Source organism: Pipistrellus kuhlii, unplaced genomic scaffold (genome assembly GCF_014108245.1).
Source record: "Pipistrellus kuhlii isolate mPipKuh1 unplaced genomic scaffold, mPipKuh1.p scaffold_m20_p_26, whole genome shotgun sequence".
Lineage (NCBI taxonomy): Eukaryota > Metazoa > Chordata > Mammalia > Chiroptera > Vespertilionidae > Pipistrellus > Pipistrellus kuhlii.
This window is the reverse complement of record NW_023425525.1, coordinates 9,147,785-9,174,092: the sequence shown is the minus strand read 5'-3', so window position 1 is coordinate 9,174,092 and position 26,308 is coordinate 9,147,785. Positions and strand designations below refer to the sequence as shown.

The following is a 26,308-nucleotide window of genomic DNA, read 5'->3' as shown; positions in this document are numbered from 1 at the left end:
GAGGAGCTAAGGCTTGGATACCTGACTTCCCCCAGGAAGAAGCCAGGGTTTGGACCCACGTCAGCCGGCTCTTACTTCCAGCTGAGCTTTTTTAAAGAAAAATTTAAAACATTGCTTTTTAGAGAGGAAACACCAATGTGAAGGGAAGCATCAATGGGCTGCCTCCTGGATGACCCCTACTGGGGATCCAGCCCGCAATCCGGGCCTGTGCGCTGGCCAGGAATCGAACTGGCAACCATTCAGTGCCCTGGACGATGCCCAAGCGACTGAGCCACACGGCCCAGGGCTCCAGCTGAGCCTCGAAAGACTCTTCCAGGCCCTACTCTTACCACCTCCCACCCCAGCCACACGTTTGTTTTTACAAGAGAACAAACCCGCTGTTATTGACTCGCTCTTCAGTGAGTCGGCGTCCTTACGGGTGCAGCACTGTACAGATCCCGCGTCCGCGGCCTTAGCGGGAGGTGGCTTTGGAATTCTGCACGAACCACCCACTGTTCCCATGAGCACGGCTCTCATTTGGCTGTCGGCCACCAGGAGGCATGCGCTGTCTCTGCTTTGCGCACACCAGCACGTCTGCCCGGAGAGGATTCAGCTTCGTCTCCCGCACAAACCCCTCCAGGCTCAGGAGAGCCATGCTCCTGTGGGTCCGGGGGCCCCTCTGATGCCACTCGGATGGCCTTGGACCTCACCTTCCAGGCGGGCTGGTCCTCACAGGTCCTGCTCCCACAGCCTCCCCGCTCCAAGGTGGAGGAAGCGCCCAGCCCTTGAACACATGACTTCCCTTGGGTCCATGTGGCTGGGGTGGGGTGGGGGGGAGGGGGAGGGGCAGGGAGGGCAGGACTTTGCTTTGCTATTTCTTGTGTCCAGTTTGAACCATTGAAGTCCCCCCAGAGCCGGTTCCCAGGGCAGGTCAAGGAAAGTGTGAATCACTGAAAACCACAGAGAATTTCCACATCCCATTTCAAACCAGTGCCGTCAGCTTCCTCCTCCTCGATTTCCAGGGGCCGAGAGCTGAGCGGCCCCCTCTCTCCCTGTCCTGCAAGCAGCCTGTGAGGCTCAGCCCGGGGGACGCCCCCCGCCCCCGTCCCCACCCCCCGCCCTGTGCCGGAGGCTCCTCTCACAGTGCTCACTTATAGAAGCTCCGGGCCTCAGGCCCATTTGTCTAAAAGGTACACCACGCGCATGGCCATTGTGTAAGAGTGTCCTGCTGTGTGACCTGTGTATGACCCGCTCTCCCTCCTCCTACCTGCTCCCCCTTCAAACCTCCCCCCCTTCCCCCCAGTCTGCCTAAGGCGCTCTGGCTCTCCCTGTCCACCAGGAGGAACTCATTTGTGTCTGGCCCTCCAGATGCAAAGACCTTGCTTGGATCACCCATCACCATCTCCCCAGAATACATCCTTCTCTGACTGTACCCATCCGTCTGACTCCACGTCTCCACTCCCATGAGCCGCCCCCAGCCACCCCGGGCCCCGGGCACCTTCTGATTTCCTTGGGAAAACAGAAGCGCTCAGAAGAGAATGTCCACGTGCTCCCAAGGCCCAGCCTCCACGAGTCCCGCACTTCCCGAGCCTCACCCCAAGGCTTTTTTCTTTGCAGGAGTCCCTTGCCCCTGGCCTTCCAGCCACCAGGCTTCACAAAGGACCTCACCTGGGGTGTGGCCCAGAGCTTGTGGCCACGCAGCCGGCAGTGCCAGGCACATTTCCTTGAGGAGCCGGGCTCTGCCTCGCCCAGCTCACGCACGGTGTTTGCCCTGGCACCCTGCACCCCAGCTGCGTTTACGCTCACCCAGGTGTTAGGGCTTTCAAAACAGGGTGGCCGTGTTTTGGGTGCTGGTTTTGGGTACAAAGCAGTGCGCACCTGCTCAGGCCCCCGCAGCTGTTGGGCGCGCCCTCCTCCGCCCTGGTGGATGGCCTGCAGTGTTGGCGGTGTAGCTGGGTCACTAGAGCCGCCTCTGTGCCTGGGTGAGATGCCCATTACTCCGAGTTAACGTCCCATCTCCCTCCCCTCCCTCCCACTCATCTCCATGACAAGCCCTTATTTCAAGATTTATTTCAAGCCATTTTTTAGGTGGGCATTGGGGTAGGGAACATGCAGCACACAACACACATAGCCAGGGAAAACGTCACTTAGCATGCTCTCCTCAGATCAGAATGTAGCTGCCGAGGCAGTTGATTAAAACCTAGGATCCTGTTCCCACTTGCAGGGTTTCTGATTTAGTGGGTCAGGAACGGGACCAAGGATTCATAATCATCATCACCATCACCATCACATCATCACCACAATCATCATCATCACCATCATCATCATCACATCATCACCACCACCATCATCACATCATCACCACCACCATCATCATCATTACCATCATCACCATCACATCACCACCACCACCATCATCATCACCATCATCATCACACATCATCATCATCATCACACATCATCATCACCACCACCACCACCACCACCATCATTATCATCACCACCATCATCATCACCTTAGAGTCAGTCCCAGAGCTGATCACACCTGAGTAAACCACTGAGAAGCCCTGGCTCCCTGGGTGTCAGGCGAGTGAAGCCTGTTGTTGCTGCCCCTGCAGATCCAGCTCCAGGCGGCACTCGGCACACACACTGGAGGTGGAGGCAAGGGAGGTGAACCTTTTTAGGAAGAACCCTCACAGGGCCAGGGACGGCCCATTGATGGACCCCGCAGTCATGTTTGCAATCTCAACAGTTGAATTCCTGAGAGTCATGTCTCTGTTGAGGATTTTAATGACAAAACAAGAGCAGCCTGACCAGAACGGAACAGGGTAATTATTTTGGAAGGAACCTGAGCCTCACCTCTTCCTGGCCACTGCTTGGATGAAGATTCAGGAGGTCACCCAGTTATTAGTGCTTCTGAGCCTTGGCTGCTCTTTGGAACCACCCAGGAGATGAACAAGTGCTGTTGCCTGGTTCCCTCCCTCCCACCCCCCAGGTCCTGCTTTCTTGTTCTGGGGTGTGGTCTGGCCACCAGGACTTTTTAAGTTTGCTAGGTGATTCTTAAGTGCAGCCAGGACTGCAAACCACTGACCTATAGTGTTTGGACAGATGGAGAGAGGCTGGGAGGTTCATTTCTTGAGTTTACAGGATGTCCTCTTGGACTAGAGATGAAAGTAACTGGATTCTGAGATCCAAGACACACTTTATATAAACACACAAACATATAGACAATATCCAAAATTATCCGAACATATAAAAATCCAGGGTCCATAACAACCGACCGAAGGCTCCACCAAACACTATAAGTCAGTCCTGCAGTCAGTGACAGGAACCCAGCACTGACTGCCACTGGTACTTGCAGGACGACCCAGCACTGACTGCTGAGGGGGCTGTGGAGCAGGCCCGGAGAGGCCCAAAGAGAGAGGCAGGGTCTGATCTGCAGCCTCCGTGGCAGCTGTTGATCAGCCATTGCCTCTCTCTTTCTCTCTGGGCTTCACCAGCAGCCATGTCTCTGTTTCTCTCTCGGTCTCCATGGGGGCTGCTGATCAGCTCCGCCTCTCTGATGAGGCCCAGAGATAGGCCTGGAGACGCTGACTGGCATAGAAACCAACCAATCAGAACCAAAACTGGGTGAACTGTGAGGAGCTAATGGCTGCCTAGGAGGCAGAGTTTTTGACACTGACTGGCATAGAAATTGACCAATCAGAACCAAATTGGCTGGCAGGGGAGGGCAGATGGGGGCAAGACCAGGCCTTCAGGGGAGGGCAGTTGTGGGTGAGATCAGGCTGGCAGGGGAGAGCAGTTAGGGGCAAGATCAAGCTGGCAGGGGAGGGAAGTTGGGGACAACCAGGCCAGCAGGGGAGGGCAGTTGGGAGTGATCAGGCAGGCAGTCAGAGGCAGTTGGGGGTGATTAGGCAGGCAGGCAGATGATTGGTTAGGAGCCAGCGGTCCCAGATTTTGAGAGGGATGACCGACTGCCAGGTGAGGCCCAATCCCACAGGGGTCCCTGATTGGAGAGGGTGCAGGCTGGGCTGAGGGAACACCTCCTCCATGCACAAATTTCATGCACTGGGTCACTAGTCTATATATAAAAGCCTAAGTGACCGAATGACCAGTTGACCGGTCACTATGATGTATGCTGACCACCAGGGGACAGATGCTCAATGCACAGGATTGGGCTCCCTCCTGTCTGGATCGGGTCTGTGGGAATTGGGCCAAAACTGGCTATCCAACATGCCCTGAGGGGTCCCAGATTTCAAGAGGGAACAGGCCAGGCTGAGGGACCCCACTGGTACATGAATCTGTGCACCGGGCCTCTACTATGTAAAATAATAGTAAATTGTTTTCTGTTCCTTTAATAAAAACATTTTTTAATGATTACTAACATGGTACATGCTTATCATAAATGATTGAGTTTATGTAGGAAAGTACAAAAGAGGCTAAAAATCTCCCCAAATGCTGGCACTCAGAAGATACAGCTGTCACTATACCTGGTGTGCCACTTACTGCTCTGTGCCCGTGTGCTCATGTGACCTAGACATGAAATTCCACATCAACAAAACCAGTAACACACCTGGGTCTGTGTGCTTGCCCAAAGTGTGACATGGATAGTTCCCTTAACCCTGCAGGACCATTTCTGTGAGATCTTGCCCAGTCCCGGCTCTCAGTACACCTGGTCAGTGGGACATCCGCCTCCCTGTTGAAGCGTGCTGTGTGTTTTTAAAGTAGGAGACCAGCAGCCTGTTGGCGGGCAGGCCCTCCATGGGCCCGGAAGCTGGCGAGCACACGCAGTGTGTGGGGCGGGTCTGGGCAGCTTGCAGCCAGGGTCGGAAGGGAAGGGCTTAGGGCGCCCGGCCACACCCCTTTGTGTAGGGCTGGTCTCTGCTGAGTTTTAGTTTCATTCTTTTGTGTTCATTCTGCCAGAAGTCCTGTTTTCACTTGCCTTCCGCACCGGGCCAAGGGCTTAGCAAGCCCAGTGCAGTCAGCAAACAGTTGCCCCCTGAACGCGCAGGAGGTGGAACCACCCATAAGGGGGCGTCCCGAGGGCCACCCACTGCTGCCTGTGGGCTGGACCGTTCTCCAGGTATCGAGAGAAGCCGACCCTCTGCATTTGTTTTTGAAATCCCTTGGTTTTTGAAATGTAGACAGCTGAGGGTTTAAAATGAAAAACTGAGCCCAAACAAAACACACGGACGTGGGCATTTTACGGCCCCCAGAAGCCAGCCTGAGGTCTGGATCTACCGAGCGTCTGTGGCCGCCGGTATTGATTCAGTCTCCCGCACTCAGGTCTCAGCTATCGACGGAAGGCATTATTCTGCGGGCCACTAACTCTCCAGGAGGCTGAGATGCAAAGATGAGAAGCTACGGCCTTTGCCTTGGGGGGTGGAGGGGTGAGAGATGCTGCTGCTCTCACATCGGGGTGTGCCCGGACCTCAGTAGGGGACTCGGTAGAAGTGCACGTACTTGGGCCTCAACCGACCCACTGGATCAGAATCTGCCTGTAAGCGAAGCCTGTGGTCTGTTCCCACCGCCTCCCTGGTGGTTGAGAACAGGGTGGGGAAGGCAGTCAGACCCGGGGGCCGGGGGCTGTGCGCTGGAGAAGGGACAGTGGGAGTTGGGTGAGCCTTTGAGAAATCAGAGGTCCCACCTGGGCCTTCAGGGAGTTGGCCAGGCAAGGAGGGCGTCCTGGGGGAGGGGTGTCCCCGGGAGGGGCAGCGGGAGCGCTGGTCGGGAACATGGGACAGGGATGCTCTGGGGATCACTGCGAGCTGAGGAGAGGTGGGGCCGGTCCGACACCAGGCCACTTGGCCGATTGAGTCTCCTAGGGGGATGGACATCATTTGACGGTTGTGTGGCGTTGGGCCTGGTGCAGGAAAGCAATGTTGGTGGCAGGGTTCCCATGCCTCCTGGGCAGGGACAGCCCTCCTGGCCCTCACTGGCCTAGATCTCAGGCCCAGCCTCTCCCGGGGTGACTCGGATCTGGGTCAGCCAGTCCCACCCTCGGAGAGGGCGGTGGGGAGGGGCGTGCCAGCAGTGGTTGCTGTGTCCGTGACAGTGACAGAGGCGTCACCGCACGTCTGTTCTTCCACCGTGTGCTTCCATGGTGGACGCTGTCATGGTGGCTGGCATCCTTGGCGACTGCAGTGGCCTTCGCAGTCCCACTAAATAAGTAGCCCATCCATTCCTCCCGCAAATATTTTGGGGAAAAAAAATCCTTGCTTTCTTTCTTCCTTTAGACTTTGGACTCCAGACCAGGGAAACGCATGTCTGTACCTAACTTGGGCTGGTTCCTCCCCATCTCCCTCTTCCTCACTGTCCGGCTGTCTTCTGTCTCTCTTTTTTCTGAGAACGGCTGGGCTGTGAGATCATGGGAGTGGGGTGCAGCGTCACCGCCCCCTACTGGTCACTGTGTGCAACTCTTGGCTTGAAAGGTACGAAGGGCGGGGAGACCTGGGGCAATGCAAGTAACAGACACACAGACGTAGGCTGAGAGAATCGAATCCCCTAATTTAAATAAATCGGGCACATGGCATAAATGTAAAGGGTCTACCTTTGTGAGAAGGTGAAATGGTTTTCTGACTCCTCCCATTCTTTGCAAAATGCTGGCATGCGTTTCTGAAGGAGTTGCTTCTCTCGTCCCGCCGCTGTGACCTCATACAGCAGAGATTACATTACCAACCTCCTTCCTCCCACCAACGTTTTCCCCTTGAAATTGAAGCGAATGGGGTTTTCCAGTTGATTGCTTTGGGCGTTCCCTCAGGTCGGGCCCAAATGTGTAGGCCTGTGTTGACTGTGTATGTTCAAAGCAACCGAGGCATCCCCTTTATGGCCTCCCAAGTGGTATTCAAGCCCTAACCGGTCTGGCTCAGTGGTAGGGCGTCGGTCTGCCGACCGAAGGGTCCTGGGTTCGATTCCGGTCATGGGCATGTACCTTGGTTGTGGGCACATCCCCAGTAGGGAGTGCGCAAGAGGCAGCTGATCAATGATTCTCTCTCTATCCTCTCTCTTCCTCTGTAAAAAAAAATCAATAAAATATATTTTAACCAATCTTGCCGTCTCTTGACATCCTGCCGTGGCTTTGCCCATGCTCCCAGAGGAAGTGGGGTTCAGGGCGAGTGGCTGGGGCGCAGTTGTGTGTGGAGGGCCAGGACAGCCTGCTGGGAGGGCGCTCGGGGCAGAAGGACCGCCGTGCGCTGCCTCGGAAGCCGGGCCTGCCCGGCTCTTGCTCAGTGGACACGGGCTAGCTTGGTCCCCAGCCCTGTAAGCTCCGTGTCGTCTGGGTCCTCCCCAGCTCCCTTTGGATGCTCTCTCTAGTCAAATGGATGCGGACGTTCGACCTCACTTAGACGGGATGGGAGGGGGAGGTGGGGCAGCATTGGAAAATTAGGAGCCGAAATGAAATGCTCTCACCAAGACTCGCAGGCACGCTCCTGTCAAACCCTCCGGAGCACCCGCCGCAGGCTGGCGTGTGGGGTTGACAGAGGTGCCCGCTCCTAACGCCTCTCTGTTTCCTTTGTTCCCAGTTGCAAACGAAGCCGGAGACAAGGCTGCTGGGCCGCTCAACCGCTTCTCCCGCTTCTCCCGTGAGTAGACCTTCCCTCCTGTCCGGGCTCCTTCCGAGGCCTTAAACAAGTAAAATGTATATCCTGATTCCAGAGAGGAAGGGAGAGAGAGAGAGACAGGAACGTCAACGATGAGAGAGAATATTGTTCAGCTGCCTCCTGCATGCCCCCTACTGGGGATTGAGCTCGCAACCCACGCTTGTGCCCTGACCTGGAATGGAACAGTGACCTCCTGGTTCAGAGGTTGATGCTCAACCACTGGGCCACCCAACTGGGCTGGCTGGACTTTCGTTTCCAGCACCAGCACTACCAGCTGTTTCACGTAAAGCAATTCCACCTGCCCCCCTTGGGCTCGGCTTTCTCATCTGACAGCTGGGAAATTCACGCTCAGCTCCCCCCTTTAGAAAAAGACGGTGTTGTTTGAGGTCCTGGCAGGAGGGCTGCACAGGCCCCTGCGTCATTCACATCGGGTCAGCCGTGTCCTGAGTGCGGACCCTCCCTGGACACCAGGCGCGGGGCTGGAACGATAATTTCCCCATTTACACGGCTTCTTATGCTGCCTTTGGGAGGCGTCAGCACTTTGGGGTCAATTCCTAGGAATGATTTTTTAAAAAAAGTATCTTTTTTTTTTTTTTAATTGATTTTTTACAGAGAGGAAGAGAGAGAGATAGAGAGCTAGAAACGTTGATGAGAGAGAAACATCAACCAGCTGCCTCTTGCACATCCCCTACGGGGGATGTGCCCGTAACCAACGTACATGCCCCTGACCGGAATCGAACCTGGGACCTTTCAGTCCACAGACCAACGCTCTACCACTGAGCCAAACCGGTTTCGGCTAGGAATGATTTTTAAAAATATATATTTTATTGATTTTTTTACAGAGAGGAAGGGAGAGGGATAGAGAGTTAGAAACATCGGTTGACCAGCTGCCTCTTGCACTCTCCCCAATGGGTATGTGCCTACAACCAAGGTACATGTTCTTGACCGGAACTGAACCTGGGACCTTTGAGTCCGAAGGCTGACGCTCTGTCCATGGAGCCAAACCAGCTAGGGCAGGAATGATTTTTATGAAGCTGTAATGGCATATGATAAGGAAAGCCTAAGTGCTCACATGTTGGAAATGGTGTCACAAATGGTGTCAGAAATCATTCGCTTCTCATATCCCCCTCCCCCCCCCACCTGGAGTCATCATTATTTCCTCAGGGGGCGTGACAGGTGTGCTTCAGTCTCTGTGGGTCTTCATCTCCTCAGGAGTGAGCTGGGGTTAACAAGCAGAGAAGGAAACGTCTAATGGTAGCAAACACTCAAGGACGACCCGCGTTCATCGTACTGAGTGAAAGAAGTCAGGCAGAGAAAGGCACAGACCGTGCGATCTCACTCACATGTGGACTCTTAAGGACAAAACGAAAGTCATGGAGTACAAAATAAGTGCTTCAAGGTTGCTGTGTTCATTATACTGTAGTATATAGCTGAAAGTGGCTAAGAGAAACAGATCTTCATCATCACAAGAAAAAAATTGTAACTGTTAATTGGACTTTCTGTGATCTTATGGTGAATAATATTGAAATGTATACAAATATCAAATCATTACGTTGTACACCTGAAACTAATAGAATGTTATATGTCAAAAACAAACCACTATAACTTTTCAAGGAATAGTGGCCACATGTAGTGCTCAGACATGGCCGCACGGTGGCAGCAAAGCCCAGCATTTGATGTGTAAGTGCTCTAGGAACCTCAGGCCAATGGAGCTTTTGCAAGGAGAGCCCAGGGCACTGGGAGAGACCATGGCGGGGTGGGGGTGGGGGTAGGGCATTGGACCCGAAGCTTGAGAGCAGGGCAAGTCCATCCTGGAGTTTTGATTGCTTCCCTAAACGAAAGGAGAATAATTTCTCTCCTGAGACATGTGTTTGAGAAGAAAATAATGGTGTCAAAAGCAGTAAGGAAATGGAGGCAGCTTTCGCCTCTTTTACTTTGGGAGGTAAAATCCCAGCTAGCGTTGGAAACCGATGATCCCACTGCAAAGCTGTAGAGGAGAGTCACCCCCAGGACTCCTTGTTTTTTTTAAAATAAATTTTATTGATTTTTTACAGAGAGGAGGAGAGAGGGATAGAGAGCTAGAAACGTCGACCAGCTGCCTCTTGCACACCCCCTACCGGGGATGTGCCCGCAACCAATGTACATGCCCTTGACTGGAATCGAACCTGGGACCTTTCAGTCCGCAGACCGACGCTCTACCACTGAGCCAAACCGGTTTCGGCCAGGACTCCTTGTTTTCCCCCCTGCTTTCCTTGGGGTGCTAGCTTCATTTTCTCAGGCTCCTTCGTGTGCGGGATGTGGGTCCTAGCCCAGCAGTCTGATAGGACAGAAAGGGCCTTTCCTTTTGGTTTTGGCACGAAGAACAGTGATTATCCAAGCCAGGGTCCTGTACCTCCTCCTGGACTTCATCCCCGAGGACAGGGCCATGGGGCCACACCGCTGAGAGCCTCCTGGCTCACGGGGAAGGAGCCACAGGGGAGGAGATGTTCTCAGAACACAGTGAGAGGGCTAAGTGCGAGGAGATGGTGTACGAACCCCAGTTAACACATACAGCAGATGTTTCATACAGGAAAGGCCAGTCATGGACCCAGATGAGAGCGTGATATATTGCGGAGGTGGAAAATTCTTTCCGTAAAAAAAAGTAAACGATTAATCATCCTTTTGTTAAATATAATCTCAATATAAACCCAAAAAGGAGATTTCGCTTTAGAAGCTGGCGAAGTGATTTTAACTAAACTTTCCTTCGAGACGTAAGCGAGGAAGAACAGCTAAGATGCGGCGGGAGGAGGCCTGTCCCTGTCCCACGTTAGTGGATTTTACAGGGCTAGAGGTGGACTAACGGGACCCAGTTGTGCAAAAAAGCAGCAGGGTGCTCTAATAGGATAACTCAGAAAACCCCACACCCTACTGTATCGGAGAATTTAAAATATGCCCCCACAAAGCTGTGTTCTTACATTCCATAGGAGGATCTACTCCCTTTCCTGCAACCTCGGTGTGTCTTTCTGAAATGGAGTTAATGGTCGAATCTTTTTTAAATTGTAGGAGACAGAGTTTCTGAAAAGTTTCTAAAACCAAGAATTAGAGTATTAGAAAGAATGGAACAGGGCTATGTGACTGATTTAAAGATATTAAAAACATTGTTGAGACTTCGTTTTCTTACCATCATTACTGTGTTATTGTAGTGGGCCTAGAACTGTTCCCCTGGGCTTTCCTAGATTCCCTCCTGACCTGTGTGCTGGCCCAGTTTTCTCCCCTGCTGGGCATCCTAGGACCTCATCCTCCTAAAAGTAGGAGACACCCTACACACCTTTGTTACAGATACCATTGAAAGGCTCCAAGAATTTATTTTTTAATCTTTAGGAGAATCAAGTCTCTTCTTTCCTCCTGGCTTTGCAGGGCTCCGCCTTCTCAGCCTTCAGCCAGTGTAATCTCCGTGTATTTCATTTTTTTTAACCGGGCCCTCATTGACGGAGCCCCTGTCAGCTTTAAATGGGATTCCACCTCACCTTGGGCTCCTCCCGCCGGCAGCTTGTCAGGCTCCCCCGTCAGGCACACTTCAGGGCGAATCGGTAGTTACTGTGGAATCGGGTTTTTCTCATCTTCCTTTTCTCACTCTCTTGTCTTTCCTCAACCCGTCAAGCTCACCTTATATTATCCACCTCCTCCTGCAGCCTGAACTTCTTTTATTATTTTTTTACCAGTAAAGGAAGCTGCAAACTGCTTCCATGCAAGCGGACCATGCGAAGTCAAGGTTCTCCCTAGTAGCAAATAAGGTGTATCTTATTACTGACGAAAAAGGATGTGTGCTTTGTAAAAAGATGCAGAACATGTCCGGTCTGGTTTGCTCAGTGGTTAGAGTGCCAGCCCTCGGACGGGAGGGTCACAGGTTGCGGGTTCGATTGCAGGTACCTCAGTTGCAGGTTCTCCAACCCCAGTCGGGGCCTTTGTGGGAGGCAACCTAATCAATGTGTCTCTCTCATTGATGTTGTTCTCTCTCCCTCTCCATCTCTCTCTCTCCCCTCCCTTCCTCTCTCTCGAAATCAATGGCAAAAATACCATCTGGTGAGGATTAAAAAAAAAAAAAAAAGAAGAACATTCTGCTTGATCTACACTGTGTGAATGTTATTTGCTCACAAATGAAGTACAGCGTGATGTGCCGGAGTTATGGTTCTGAATGCTTCTAGAGCAGTGGTTCTCAACCTTCCTAATGCCGCGACCCGTTATTACAGCTCCTCAGGTTGTGATGACCCCCAACCATAACGTTATTTTCCGTTGCTACTTCCTAACTGTAATTTTGCCACTGTCAATGAATCATAATGTAAATATCTGTGTTTTCCGATGGTCTTAGGCTCTACAGCAGCGGTTCTCAACCTGTGGGTTGCGACAGTTATGAAGTAGCAACAAAAATAATTTTATGGTTGGGGGGTCACCACAACATGAGGAGCTGTAGTAAAGGGCCGCGGCATTAGGAAGGCTGAGAACCGCTGCCCTAAAGCCGCCCTGTCTCTGTGTCTTCTCCATCACAGACTCTGCCAGGCCCGCGCTTCCTCACGCTGACTGGCCGTCCAGCTGATCCCCCGGTGCGGGCTCACGCACAGCTCCCAGGTGGAGCGTAACTATTGCTGGTTCCCAACATGTTCTTGAGCAGAGACCGTCTCCCCACCCCCCCTTCCCCGCCCCCCCTTAATGTTTAAAAACAAAATGAAACAAAACAAAAAAACCCACAGACATTACCCATGAGAGTAATTGTTCTTTGAACTCTCAAAGGTCAAGAGAAACGTAGGCTATTTCCCATTTGTTGAGCTTCCCAGAATATTAAAAAAAAGCGAAGAAACGCCAAAATAGCTTATAAAAATTGTGATGCGTTTCAACTGTTCCCATTTAACGAATTAATAGTTTTTACACGAGAATTTATGCCTCTCACAAGATAATTGGAAGATTTATTAAAATATCAATTCCTAGTGCTGTATAGATGGTACCATTTTTATACGGGGAACACCTTTATGTGATGTGATGAGCATGCGTGTACCATTTTGGAATGCACCTGGCTACAAGCAAAGACCTAAGGGTGTAATGAGTAGATGTATGTCTGACATCAAGAAACCTGGAAATCAGGGGACCTGTTCAGCTGTGCTGCCAGGGGTCCAGGTTTTTCCCACCTTTTCACTTTCCACATGCAAGATGTAGGCTTTTGTCGTAATGCTTGCCACCTCACGGTCACAAGATGGCGGCTGGAGCTCCAACACCGAGTCTTCCTTCCAGTAGGAAGAAGAAAGGAGGGCAAAGGGGAAAAAATAGGAAAACTAATTTTAAAGGGACTATTCGATAAAATGTTTTATTTATTTTATTCAGCAAGAGACACTAGCCCCAGGAATTTTCACCTACATTTCCTTGGCCAAGATTAAACATGTGGTTAGCCATAGCGGTAAGAGAGGCTGGAAAATTGAATATGTTGTTTTATGGCCTCTTTAGAGGAGGAAGACAAGGGAAATGGGAGTTGGGAATGAATGTTGAGCGGATCTTATTTATAGCTTCGACCACAATCTTCTTTTAAACGTGCCAGAGTATCTCTGTAGCTCTTGCTACAACTTTTGAAGGGGTCATCACCTGTCCATGTGGGAGCCCTAATAGGGAGTTAGCTTAGGTCACATGACCATTCTGATTCACTGATTGAGAAAATGGTACAAAAAAAATCTAGTATAATAGGTGCTTTTGCATGAATCTGTAGTTTATTTTTTTGCATTTGCAAATACTTAAAACGCAGTCACATGTATGTGAAACTTCATTGTCTTGTCTACAGATGACACGGGTCCAGGGGTTTAAACCCCTCTCATATCCCTGCCTTCCTCAGGGTTTGCTTCTCCTCAGGTTGCCACTTTGCTTTCTGAAACTCTGAGGTGGTCACGCCACCGCAGCCTCTCTTAGAAATCTGCAGTCCTTTTGCACCCGCAGAAGCAGTTCGGCAGTGATCAGCGTGTTATTCAGGGACAGTTGGCCCGCCCAGCCTTTGGCCCCATCTCTGGTCACTGCCCCTCTCACTTTGCTCTGACCCTAATCATCAAGCTGCTTTCTTAGGCCTCTGAGCCTGGCATGTGACGTTGGCACCGGATGTTCTTCTCTCTCCCCTGTCTGCGGCAGGTCTGCCAGCTTCCTGCCCATTTCTGATGTCCTGGTCCTGTGAGGCTTCCCCCAGGGCCCTGGGCGGAATGCGGGAGGCCTGCTGGGTCCAGACAGCACCAGGTGTGCATTGCCCATTTGTTGCGATTGCTTGTGAGTCGACTAGTTCCCAAGGCAAACATTCCCATTTATCTTCCTATTTCTGGAGCTCAGAATGGAACTTGGCATATGAGGGAATTAATATGTGCGTGTTGAATGAATAAGTAAAAGAGAGAAGGGAAATGGGCAGGGAGTTTACTGTAAGACTTCGTTCAGAGCACTAGATTTCATTACGATAGATGTGTAGGGTTTTTACAATAAAAAGCTGTCTTGCATTTCAGGAGTTGGAGGGGTCTGAGGCTGGGGGTGGGGAGCTCTGGGCAAAGTGTCTTTACTGTGGTTTTTGCAAGGAGGATTGGGCAAGGCCGGGTGAGCAGGCTTAGCATTGGCTAGTCCCGTGGTCGGCAAACTGCGGCTCCCGAGCCACATGCAGCTCTTGGCCCCTTGAGTGTGGCTCTTCCACAAAATACCCCAGCCTGGGCGAGTCTGTTTTGAAGAAGTGGCATTAGAAGAAGTTTTAGTTTACAAAATTTGGCTCTCACAAGAAATTTGAATCGTTGTACTATTGGTATTTGGCTCTGTGGACTAATGAGTTTGCCGACCACTGGGCTGGTTGAGGAATTCTGTGGCTCTGAAACATAGGGCTGCCCTAGTTGTCTGGTGCCTGTCCTGGGTGATTGGAGCTGGTGGACAGTGGCCCGGAAGGTGGACGCTCAGAAGGGAGGTGACAGGGTGTGGATTCTGGTTTGTGCTTGAAAAGCATGGCCCTGCGAGGTGGGCTTTCCTGAAGAATTGAGGGGAGGGAGGAGGTGAGCGATGAGGGAGGCTCAGGTGAGGTGGCTCAGGCGTGATATTGGGTTGTCCAGACAAGGCATGACTGAGATGTGCGTGTATGGCAGACGTTAAAGCATTACGCTCACAGACGCTAGAAACGCACTGAATACAGGGGGTTATGTGTTTTGGGAAGGGAGCCCTCTGAGGTACAGTGACATTTCCCTCAGATCAGCTCAAAGGGGCCTGATGACAATGGAGCATCACGGCTGATGTGGACCTTGACTGCCTGTCAGGTCGAGCCCTGCTTTGTGGTCTGTCCATTTCCTGTCTGCCTTCCACATTCGTCTGATGTGGGAGGTATCTGCAGGGTGGGCCGGCCGCACGCACTCAGCGTCATTTCCTGGGTCCTGATCTTCCAGAGGACAAACCTGCCTGTGTTGAGTTCTAGTTCTTAGAGGCGGGGCCCTCCTCGGGGGTGGGGGGTGTTTCCATGGAAGGGAGTCCTGAACCCCAGGCCTTGGGCAAGCTGAGTTCATAGGGGAGACTTGTGTCTGAACATCCCTTCTGTTCTCTAAAATAGTAGTCTTTTGTAGACTTGGATAAATATATTCATACACACCCACAGCTCTGTCAGGAGTTGATCACCCCTGAAATAAGACAGTATATATAATATCCACTATACTAGCTATGAGGCCAACTATCCAGAGTGTTGGCCTATTGTCTGCATAGAAATGAAAAAATTAAAATTTTTACTCCAGAAGTTGCCTGACCGGTATCCTTGAGAGCCCTCGATGCTGGTAGTGATTGTGAGAACTATGTACATTGCTCTGCTTTTGAAATCCTGCGTCGGGCAAGGCAGGGCACGGAATCGGTTGGTCCTTCACCTGCACCCCTTTGTCGCCCCTCACGCTTCAGGGTCCAAGTCGCAGAGCTGTCTGTGGAACTCCATCATCGACGGGCTCACGGGGAACGTCAAGGAGAAGCCGCGGCCAACGATCGTCCACGACCCCCGACCCCCGGAGCAGATCCTCGCCGACGAGCTGCCTCAGCTGGACAGCCCGGAAGCCTTGGTGAAGACGTCCTTCAGGTTTGCACCCCGGCTGGTTCTTTCTCATTTGCTTGTGGAGTTACTTCCACCCAGTTGGATGCATCGTCAGCGTGGCCAGCAGATTACCTCACGCGTTTGCACTGAGTAAATTAGCATTGAGGGGCGAGTGTGGGAATGCATGGGAGCCGGCCTTCTGGCTGGGTTTCCTGCGTGTGGTGAAGATCGTACCAGTAGTTAAGTTGCTGTTGGCATTTAATTGGTATTGGCATTTAAATGCCGAGGCAAAGGACTTACTGAAGTTGGCAATTTGGATTGGATTAATGAGTCTTTTGCTTCAAAGGAGGATGACGCATGAAGATAAGTGCGCGGAGAAAAAGCAGGAGTTGGAAGGGGAAATGAATGCAGTCCTGCGCCTTTAGAGTCTTCTGGGGGAGGGAGTGGGGAGGGAGGGGGAGTTTCTGGTTGGGAGAGATGTGTGAGGTGCTGCCTCTGAAAGGAAGGGAGCATCTCTCGTGGCTTCCGAGTGGCTGTTTGCTCTGTTCTGGCTTTCCCTTCAGGCTTGCATCCTCCTGCAAAGGCTCCGTGTCTTCTTTCTGGTTTGTGCTCTACTTTCATCATGACACTGCCCCTTACCTTCTCACCACGTTAAATGGGAACCGGTCTGCGTATGGGTGAAGCGCCTAAAATGATTTCTTTTTTCCATATGGGCCTTTCAAATCCACATTGGAAATACACAGAAGTACTGGTGTCAGAAGTTAAGATTTAATGACTTTGCTGGCCTGCCTTCCTCCCGCCCTTTCTCCTGGTTACCCTGATTTTACTCCTTTCATTAGGCAATGCTTTCATAGTCTCCACACGGCTGGTAGGACATAGAAAACTCACAGAAAGTCCCCCCTCCTCCCCACCAAACAGTGCAGACAACCCTCGGAGTCCATGAAATGCGTTTGAAAAATGTGCTCTCTTGCGTCCAGGTGACGTGTGTAATCGCTCAGTAAAAGCCATTTCATTGTGCGAAGGTTCTTAGTGGAGGCTGAATTATAGATGAGTTCTGAAAAGGAGTGATGAATAGGGGTTGGATTTCTTTATAGAATGTGCTGGATACAGTGGGCGGGATGAGAATTGCAAGGTAAACGCTTTTATTATTCATCATATGGGTTTAGGTTTTAAACAAAATTAAACCCATTGAGGTAGAGAGAAGTACAGTCCATAAACCTGTGATTCTCTGCGGTTCCCTGCGGTGCAGGGGCTGGGGTGGGGGGAATGCCACTCTGGGTCTGTGTGTTCTCGTCTCGGAGCGTGCGGTGGGGTCAACCCCTTCACATACAGTCTTCCTGTAGCTACTCATCCCAGACCAGGTTCATCAGGAAGAGCTACAGAGTTACTCTCAGGAAAAGAACAACTTGTCTGCTAGACCCAGTGGTCGGCAAACTGCAGCTCGCGAGCCACATGCGACTCTTAGGCCCCTTGAGTGTGACTCTTCCACAAAATACCACGGCCTGGGCGAGTCTATTTTGAAGAAGTGGCATTAGAAGAAGTTTAAGTTTAAAAAATTTGGCTCTCAAAGGAAATTTCAATCGTTGTACTGTTGCTGTTTGGCTCTGTGGACCAATGAGTTTGCCGACCACTGTGCTAGCCCAACTCTATTACCATCATCACCGGAACCCCCTCTCTTTGCATTCCCTCGGAGCTCTCTGATACAGAACAGGTACTGGTGACCATGGACTTCATTTGATAATCCACTGGCGCTGGTTGTTCACTCATTAACTCCTTAATGCAGCCGCGTGCTAGTCTGGAGCCATCCTTCCTTCCGAGGAAGGCAGTAGATTTCACCGGCAATGTTAGAGGGTGGGAGCCTCCAATGCAGTGGCCCCTAGCGGCTCTCACCGTCTTGATCACTCTGTAGTAACACCATGGCCTGGGGGCTGCTAGGTGGTCGGGCTCACCTCCGGGTCTGGGTGGGGTCCTGGGATGGGCCTTTCAAACAAGCTTGGGTGCTGCTCCTGCTGCTGCACTTGGAGAGCCCTGTGCTAGATGGTATCGACTCTCCCTTTGAGCTCTGAATTACACTGAGTGGCCAGATTTTGACGATCTCTGAACCCATAATAATCTGGCCACTCAGTGCATATCCTATTAATAAAAGGCTAATATGCAAATTGTCCCCTCGACCAGGAGTTCGACCAGCAGGCAGGCCGGCCAACTGCCCATGTCCTCTTCCCCTTGGCCAACTGCCCATGTCCTCTTCCCCTTGGCCACCCATGCACAAATTCATGCACCGGGCCTCTAATTTTATATACACCCGCACACACACACACACACACACACACACACACACAGGTGTTTCTTAGAAGAGAAGAAAGTAAATGGAACTGGAGCTTGGGGAACACAGACAAGTCCAGCCCATCTGAGCGGTGACGGGAGCTCAGTGCTGGCCACTGGAGGACGCAGGAGAACTGGGTGAGTTGGCTGCTGGGAGCCATCTCTCTTCCCAGCCTCCAGCGTGCACCCTGGCACAGGTGAGACCCAGCCCAGATGGCCCCAAATGCCAGGGAAGCCGGTGTTTACTGGGCATCTGCTATGTCCAGGAACATCCATTTGCTTATTTAATCCCTCCGAGCCCTGGCAAGGGGAGTGATGTTGTCCTGCGTGTACAGGTCAGGAAACGGAGTCTCATGGAGATCAAGCAACTCACTCGAAGTCACCCCGCAGGTGGCGGAGCTGGAAATGAGAACTCAGTCCACACCTCAGGCTCCAAAGCTACGCCCTCTCTAACCTGCTCACCTTGGCTTTTATGCTTCCGGGTTTGTTGGTGGTGAAATAAGATAGCGTGATGTGGAGTTTGTGTATGCACACACACACACACACACACACACACACACACTTTGATGCTTCTTTCTGTGAGACTGACCCTGTTCTGTGACCTTGAATCCCTTTTCTAGTGTAAACTTAGGTTTTGAATGCACCTGCCCCTTTTGGCTAGGAGCTCCTTCAGCGCTTCTCAAACTTCATATCTCATGAAGTCCGTGGGGGACCCTATCACACACAGGCACGGACTCATTGGGTCTGGCTCACAGCCTGGGACTCTGCATTTCTAGCCGGCTCTCATGGCATGCGATGGCCCGAGGACCCCCTCTGAGGAGAGGGGCATGGGCTTTGGAATGCCTTGGCTGTGCGTCTGCCAACACTCCTCTAAACTACATCATCTGAGTCATGGTTTGGAGTCTCAGTTTCCCCATTTTACAGATGGAGACAGTGACATAGCAACACAGGCCTTGGGGACGGTTACCAGGGTTCAGTGGGCGAATGGCAGGACAGCCCCCAATTCCTTCCCCCTGTTTTCAGAACCGCGTTTAGGAGAGGATTGGGCCTCCACGCCTTGACACCCCCTTTCGGTGCCTGGATTGTGCAGAGAACCCCGTCGTGCATGGGAGCAAGGCTGGCCACTGGCCTGGCCTCCTTGCATGGCAGTGGGAACACTGAAGCCCTCCAGGGCACTGGCCATCTCAGCTACTTCCCTTGAATTGTATGACTCCCCACGAGGTGGAGTTGGCAGGTTTTGGTAATGGTGCTTTGGGAGAAGAGCACGCTCACTCCCTGGAGAATGACCACGTCGCAGGGACTTATTTGGGCGTTGGCAAAGGCGCTCCTGGTTCTATACATAGCTTCCTGAGGATGCACTGCCCAGAGCAGAGCCAACACCCTTGGCCGAGGATGAGATTAAGGCCTTGTCAGGTCCCATTTAATGGATTGTGTTTTCCACGCAGAATTAAATCATTGCACTCATCCTCATTTTGGCATTTGGCAGTCATTTTCCCACCGGGGGCTGCTGCCAAGAAGCCGGCTTCTGACTGGATTGCTTTCAGGAAATGTGCAATCTGGCTGGTGAGGCGGTGTGGCGTCCCCTGCAGCTCGGACCCCACCCCGGGATGAGTCATAGGTCAAAATCCTCTGTTAGCTCACGGGAAGTCTGGCCACACAGCTTTCTCTAGCGCCCTATGCTGGTCACCCGCTGGGAACTTCCGGGCACCTACTTCCCTGACTCAGTGCTGCCTCCTGGAGTTGACATTTCCCGCTGTAGTCTCTGCTAATCCACATCAGTGGAGTCTTCCTCCAGTTTGCTAACAGAACAATGGAAGGACGCATTCTGAGGCTGAGTGAACTATGAAGGAATGAATTTTTAAAGTTCAGGGGAGTTTCTTTTGCGGGTTGGCTTCCCACAAGGGAAATATGTAGGCTTCTTGTTGTAAGTAGATGTTTATGGACTGATTTTCCACTGTTGGGAGTTAAAGCCATTCCTCTCGCCTTCTTCCTGTCCTTCATTTGGGAGGAGAAGGGGTTTATTGTTGTAGCGGCTCTGTGGATGCGTCTCAACCCGGGCAGCGTATTTGACCCAGGGCCCCAGTTTCTGGGCGAGGAAATGGGTCTGTGATGGCTGATGCTGGGTTTCCCAAGGGTACCCCCGCCAATGACTGAGTGTCAGGGATGCTAAGGCTGGCTGCTCCTGGGGGCCTCCTTTGTGGTGACATTGGCTCAGGGACTCCCTGATGGCCTTGCTGAACTTCTCTTAGAACTGCACTGTGGACTAAGACACTCCTTCCCCATTTTCTCTTACACGTGACATGGTCAGTTTCTTGCATGTCCAATTCTGTCTAACACAGTTAGGCCCCTGGCTAACACAACGTCCCACCGTGCAGCGATCTTGGCTGGCCCACATGGCCAGCTCTATGCAGTGGGCATAGCTTTCAGGCTCCTGGCCTAGATAGCCTGACCCAGGCCTTCCTTTCAGTTTATGTTTTACGTTTGATGCTGTATCTCCCCTCGGGCTCTGGGGGTGGGGTTTGCCTGGGACAGGCCACAGCTTTCTTTAGCATCTTGTACTTTTATTTGAGAGACGCAGCGGAAGCTTTGGGGTTAACAAAAGGAATTGCACCATAAAAGGGGATGCTTTTAAATCAGACCCCAACACTGCTGTTTCTATTGTCCAAGGGAAGTAAGTATCTTAAACGTTGAACTCCATCCAGACGGTTCGCTCACGGACACACCCTCCGGCTCCCAGCCAGCAGACCTGTCTCCAGGGCTCACTTCCGGTAGGGAGGGCATCCCTCTTCAAACCAAACACATCTCACCTGGCTCCGGGGAATCCAGGGTTCTACACATGGGATCCAGGCTCATCTTCGGTGCCCCCGACCCCTCAGAATAACTCCCAGCAGCCCATGTGGCAAAGGCAAAGTGATTCACCCACAGGGAGGAGCGGAAGCTTTGCACTGTCAGGGGGGTGGGGGAGGAAGGCTGGGAGCCTCCACCCGACCTCTCCACCAGTAAGTGTGGCCCACCCAGGGCTTCCTGAGGAGCACAGGAACTTCTGCCCCGGGCTGTGGAGGCCTGGAGTGACAGGGAATCCCTGAGGTTCTCTCTAAATGAAGGAAGACACCCCCTACCCCACCCCTTTCCACATGCGTGGATCCCGCTGAGATCCGTTGTGAGGGTTATATGGTTCTGAATATGGTGGTCCAGTCTTCAGCTCTTGGTGATGTGGTCTCCTTATCAGCCTCCCTGGCCAACCCCCCAATCCCAACCCCAAGGGGTTTCTGAGGTTCGGCCTCAGGGGCTTGTGGGAGCACCCGGGGCTCATCCAAACGACACAGAACCTGAGAGTGAACTTGAGAAAGCCAACCCCAGATTCCTCTGCCTGCCTCTCCTGGCCACTGAGTTTACTGGGATGTAGACCTTCCAGTGTGGGGGTGGGGAGAAGTCGAGAGAGAGAGAGAGAGAGAGAGAGAGAGAGAGAGAGAGAGAGGGGGGGGGGGGAACACACACACACACCCCTGCCCTCTCCTGCCCTGGTTCCCTTCTCCCTGGAATTCCCCACGTGAGAAAGGCTGTCTTCTGGCTGGCCTCCTCTCCTGCATTGCAGCCTCCTCCCCCAGGAACCCGGCCTTGAGCTAAGGCCTGGTGGTGGATGTGGTGGAGAGACAGATATGGCACCTACGCTGAGAAATAGCTCAAATACACTTGGGTTGTCCCTTATAAGCTTTTGGTGACGAATGACTTTACTGATTTTTTCTTTTGCCGTCAAATGAAGGCACCTGACGTAAAAATACAACAAACCCTTGAGTTAAAACTGGGCCCCGTGATGATGCACCTCTGGATCGCCCTTGATTGGGGGCCCTGGTCCGCTAGTAACCTCCTGGGGACGTGACTCTAGGTTTTACTCCGTAGACATGTCTGTCCCCGCTCACAGCGTCAGGGCAGGGGCTCTGCCCTTGCTAACAGGAAAGGAGCGGTTTCCTTCTTATCGGAATCTCTCACGGATCAGATCTCCCTCCCTCTCAAGTGCACAGGCTGCCGTCACATCCTGTGTCTGGCTGGAGCCACTCGGAGAGAACTGGACCCACCCGTGCCCCATCCCTGGGCTGTACACAGAGCCCTGAGGGTGTTGGATGGCACGTGGCGTGGCTGTGAGACCGACCACCCGGGCCGTGGAGGATGGGCCGGGTCGGAGGCAGGAGGACTTGGCCTGGGTGGAAGGAACTGCTGGGTTTGCCTCTGAGGCCGTGGAAGGGAGACAGTGCTGGGAAAGTGTCTCTCCTTCCCGGGAGTCAGACCTGCACCCCAGCTCTCTCTGCCTCCCCAGCCTCCTCGGGACCTTGTGGGGGCCTCGCTGACCATGGAGGATGGTCTGTTCTCGCTCCCCAGACCCTTGGGAACCTTTGGGGAAGCCGGAAGGACTGCATATTATCTCATTAAGTTACACAATTAGAGCTTATATTTCCACTAGAGGCCTGGTGCATGAATTTCGTGCACTCTGGGGAAGGGTGTCTCTCAGCCTGGCCTGCACCCTCTCGCAGTCTGGGAGCCCTAGGGCAATGTCCAACTGATGCCTTAGGCCCCCTCCAGGCCTAAACCATCCGTCAGACACCCTTAGTGCTGCCACAGATGTCACCACCACTGAGCTCGCCAGCCATGAGCCTGGCTTCTGGCTGAGCCCTGTGGGAGCGCACTGACCACCAGGGGGCAGCTCCTGCATTGAGCATCTGCCCCCTGGTGATCAGTGCGATTCATAGCAACCAGTCGTTCTGCCATTTGGTTGCTTTGCATGTTAGCCTTTTATTTTAGAGGATGTCTCAGTCCTAACACATAGAGCATCAAAATAAAGGTGTCTGGGCTGCAGCAGAGAGGGAGGAATGGGGTGGGAGAATAGCCTGGGTTTGAACAGCTACGGGGCCTGGAGAGTGCAAGGGCAATTTGGGGAAAAACTTGTGAAAAATACGTTTCTACCTTTGATCTCAGAAGTTCTTAATCTGGGCCGCACAGCATGAACCGGCACCCTGGGGTGGGGGCAGCCCAGGCAGCTGTGTGCTTTCAAAGCTCCTGTGGTTGTGCTGAGTCCCCAGTCTTGGGAGCCGGTGCTCCTCAGCACGGCAGGCTCCCACTGCCTCCCCTCCAGCCTCCCCCTCTCCCCTCCATCCCCCACATCCAGTTTCCCTTGGTGTCTGCGGCTGCCTCCTGGGCCGTTTCTCTAGCACCACGGCCTCTCCTGACCCCGTCCCCGGCGCAGGCCTCGCTTCTTAGTGTTTATGGGCACCGGTGTCTGGATCCCAGGATGAGCTCTCCCACCCCGGGACCGGCCATATGTCCCTGCCACTTAGGATAGCCGAAGGGTCACCACATGTCCCTTATGCTGTCTCTCTCCAAGAGCCAGTTCAGCAGAACGGAAGCCAACTGCGTGTTTTCCTCGGGGAATGCGAAACGTGCAGGTTTCAGGAGCCTGCGGGGCGCTGGCTGTTTTCGCTCACTCTTCCCAATGGCAGCGTGCTTTGCACACCTTCTGGACAGACTGACTTTGAGGAATCGCCCAGCTTCTTGGTCACCCGTCCTCTTTTCTTTGTTCTTTTCCAAATGCAATTTCATCATAAAAATAATATGCTTCCCTCGTAGAACATTTGATCAGTGATAAAATGTAAAAAGTCGTGAATATTAACTGTACTATCATTTGGCATCCTTCCTGAAGTCTTTATATCTATGGCTTATTCTTACAGTTGCAATTATGGCATGGATACGATTTTATATACTATTTTTACCCCCTGAACATTTTATCGTAGTGTTTTGTTTTTTTTTAATAGTGTTACATAATGTGTGTGTGTGTGTGTGTGTGTGTGTGTGTGTGAATGTATGTTGGACATTTAAATTGTTCCCAGCTTTTCTCTCTTTAAAGGAATGCTATGAGGCCGAAACCGGCTCAGTGGTAGAGCGTCGGACTGCGGACTGAAAGGTCCCGGGTTCGATTCCGGTCAAGGGCATGTACATTGGTTGCGGGCACATCCCCGGTAGGGGGTGTGCAGGAGGCAGCTGGTCGATGTTTCTCTCTCATCGACATTTCTAGCTCTCTATCTCTCTCCCTTCCTCTTCTCTGTAAAATATCAATAAAATATATTTAAAAAATAAAAATAAAAATAAAAAAATAAAAATGCTTCAATACCAGCATTATAAAAAATAAGTAAATAAAGAAGGAAAGAAAGAAAGAAAGAAAGGAATGCTATGATAAAAATGTCCAGTCACCTGGATATTACTATATTTAAAAAAAAATGTTTTCATTGATTCAGAGAAAGGAAGGGAGAGGCAGATAAACATCAATAATGAGAGAATCATTGATTGGCTGTCTCCTACTGGGCATGTTCCCTGACCTGGAATCCAACAGTGACCTCCTGGTTCATGGGTCAATGCCCAATCACTGAGCCACACTGGCTGGTTGATATTCCTATATTTTAAGCTGAATCCACAGGTCAGGAACTGGAAGTGGAAACACTAGTTCAAAGGGCATCTTCACTCTTTATAAACCACATTGAAGCAGAGCCCTGAGGAGCCCCTTCCCATGGGCTTCCAGAACAATGGCATTTGACTGGGCCCTGAAGGCAAGATCGCTAGTTCCTTTCATGGTTAGTTAGGCTTAAGCTCCAGTGAGAGGAAGTAGCTTTTGCAAAAGCATAGGGGTCAGAGAACGTTTAGGGACTGCTATTAGGAAGTATGGTGGTTTAAAAGAAGAAGAATAATAAAGCCACCAGCTTTACTTCTGTCTTATGAGAAGTCTCAGGGATTCAGAGTCCTCTCAGGCCCCCACTCTGCCCAGGTATCCTGCAGTATCCACCCAGTCCTCCAGAGGGTGATAGAGAACATGGTGGGAATTTGGGTTGTCACAATGCCTGGAGGTGGGGGCTGGGGGAGGATGTTAACATCCTAAAATACATAGGACCGTCCAATACCAGGAAAAATTGTTCTGCCCAAATGCCAGCAGCAACCCCATTGATAACCTCGTGCCAGAACCGACCCAACTGCCTTGGGAGCTTTTTCCACTCCCCTCAAACTCTCCACATCTTCTCCTTCCTCTCTTCCTGAAATTCCTTCCTGGGAAAATGCGAGTAGCTGGAGATCTAAAAGCTAAATGATAATCCTGTTCTCAGATTGAAAACGGTTTGTATTTATTATTTTTTGCTGCAAACAGCGAGCACCAAAACAGTGGGAACCACCATCCTGGGCGTCAGACGTCGGGAGTTTCAGCCCTGCCTCTGCCACCAGCTATTGCTCGGGTTCTGGGCGAGTTGGTCAGTTTGCCGGTTTGTAAAATGGGATCAATAATAGCTGTTTCAGAATTATTGTGAAAATAAAATAGAGATAGATGAATGTAAACAGTGGTAAAGTATACTCGTACAATATGAGGCATTATTTTGAACAGTTACTAGTAATAATCATTTTATAATAATTAACCATTACAATTATAGGTATTATTAACAACACCCACCTAAGCATTAATAATCGCATAAAAATCATCCAAAATGATTATCATAAATTATTATCTCATTGTACTTTAAGGCACACATATAACAAGCAGTTTTGAAGAAACACTCCTTGGGACTTGAGAGTGAGAACGTTGCCAGGCCGGAATCCCCATGTCCAGCTGCTGTCGTTGGCTTTTTCAGTGTGTGTGTTGCAGCTGGTCTGCAGGTGGTGGGGGAGAGGGTGGGAGGGAGGAGGGGTGAAAAGGGACGGTTTGGAAGCTGTCAGCCCAGCCAAAACATCACCCTGCTGTTCTGCCGTCAGTAAGTACCTATACCCTGGGCAATATCTCTGCAATTACTTTCCCCTTCTCCATTCACTCCAGCTATGAGTTTGGCTCCAGTCCTTGGCACCTCTCACCTTTCCACCATACTAGCCTCTCCACTGGCCTCTCTGCCTTTAGAATCTCCTCGTCCAACCCATTCCACGTCTAAAAACCCTCGGTGTCTCCCCAGTGCCTACAGCATCTGTGCTCAGAGGAGGCAGTGGGAGACCCTGTTGAATCAAAGTAATTTGTTACTGCTGGTAATTGGAGAGCAGGAGCCTGTGAATAATTTATTCTCTTTTTGTTTTACTCTTTAAAAACCAATTAGAGCAAGGTTCACTGTATCATTGCTGTCTAGCGTGGGAGAAGAAGGGTGGAGTTAGAGCTAATGCGTGGAAAAATCCCGAATAATGCCCGGATGTGCCTGCAGACGGGGCCACTCATCATTTCTGTTGTGGGAGGAAAGTAGTTGAGAACCAGTAGCCTGAAGAATAAAAGCCATGTTGTTCCTTTGAATGTCATAAAAGGGATGTGTGATCTGGTCCTTATTTTTGCCTTGATCCTTCCCTCCCACCACCTCACCTCTCCTGCCATCGC

General features: G+C 51.6%; 1 protein-coding gene across 4 annotated transcripts in view; it reads left to right on the top strand.

Annotated features, from left to right (window-relative positions):
* The window catches only part of PDE1C (phosphodiesterase 1C), a 260,612-nt gene that overhangs the window by 25,370 nt on the left and 208,934 nt on the right, over positions 1 to 26,308 (top strand). For all 4 annotated transcript variants that reach the window (XM_036453783.2, XM_045587233.1, XM_036453784.2 and 1 more), the window contains exons 2-3: positions 7,503 to 7,562; positions 15,486 to 15,657. In XM_036453783.2, coding sequence (XP_036309676.1) covers positions 7,503 to 7,562; positions 15,486 to 15,657 — 232 coding nt within the window. The remainder of the gene's footprint in view (positions 1 to 7,502; positions 7,563 to 15,485; positions 15,658 to 26,308) is intronic.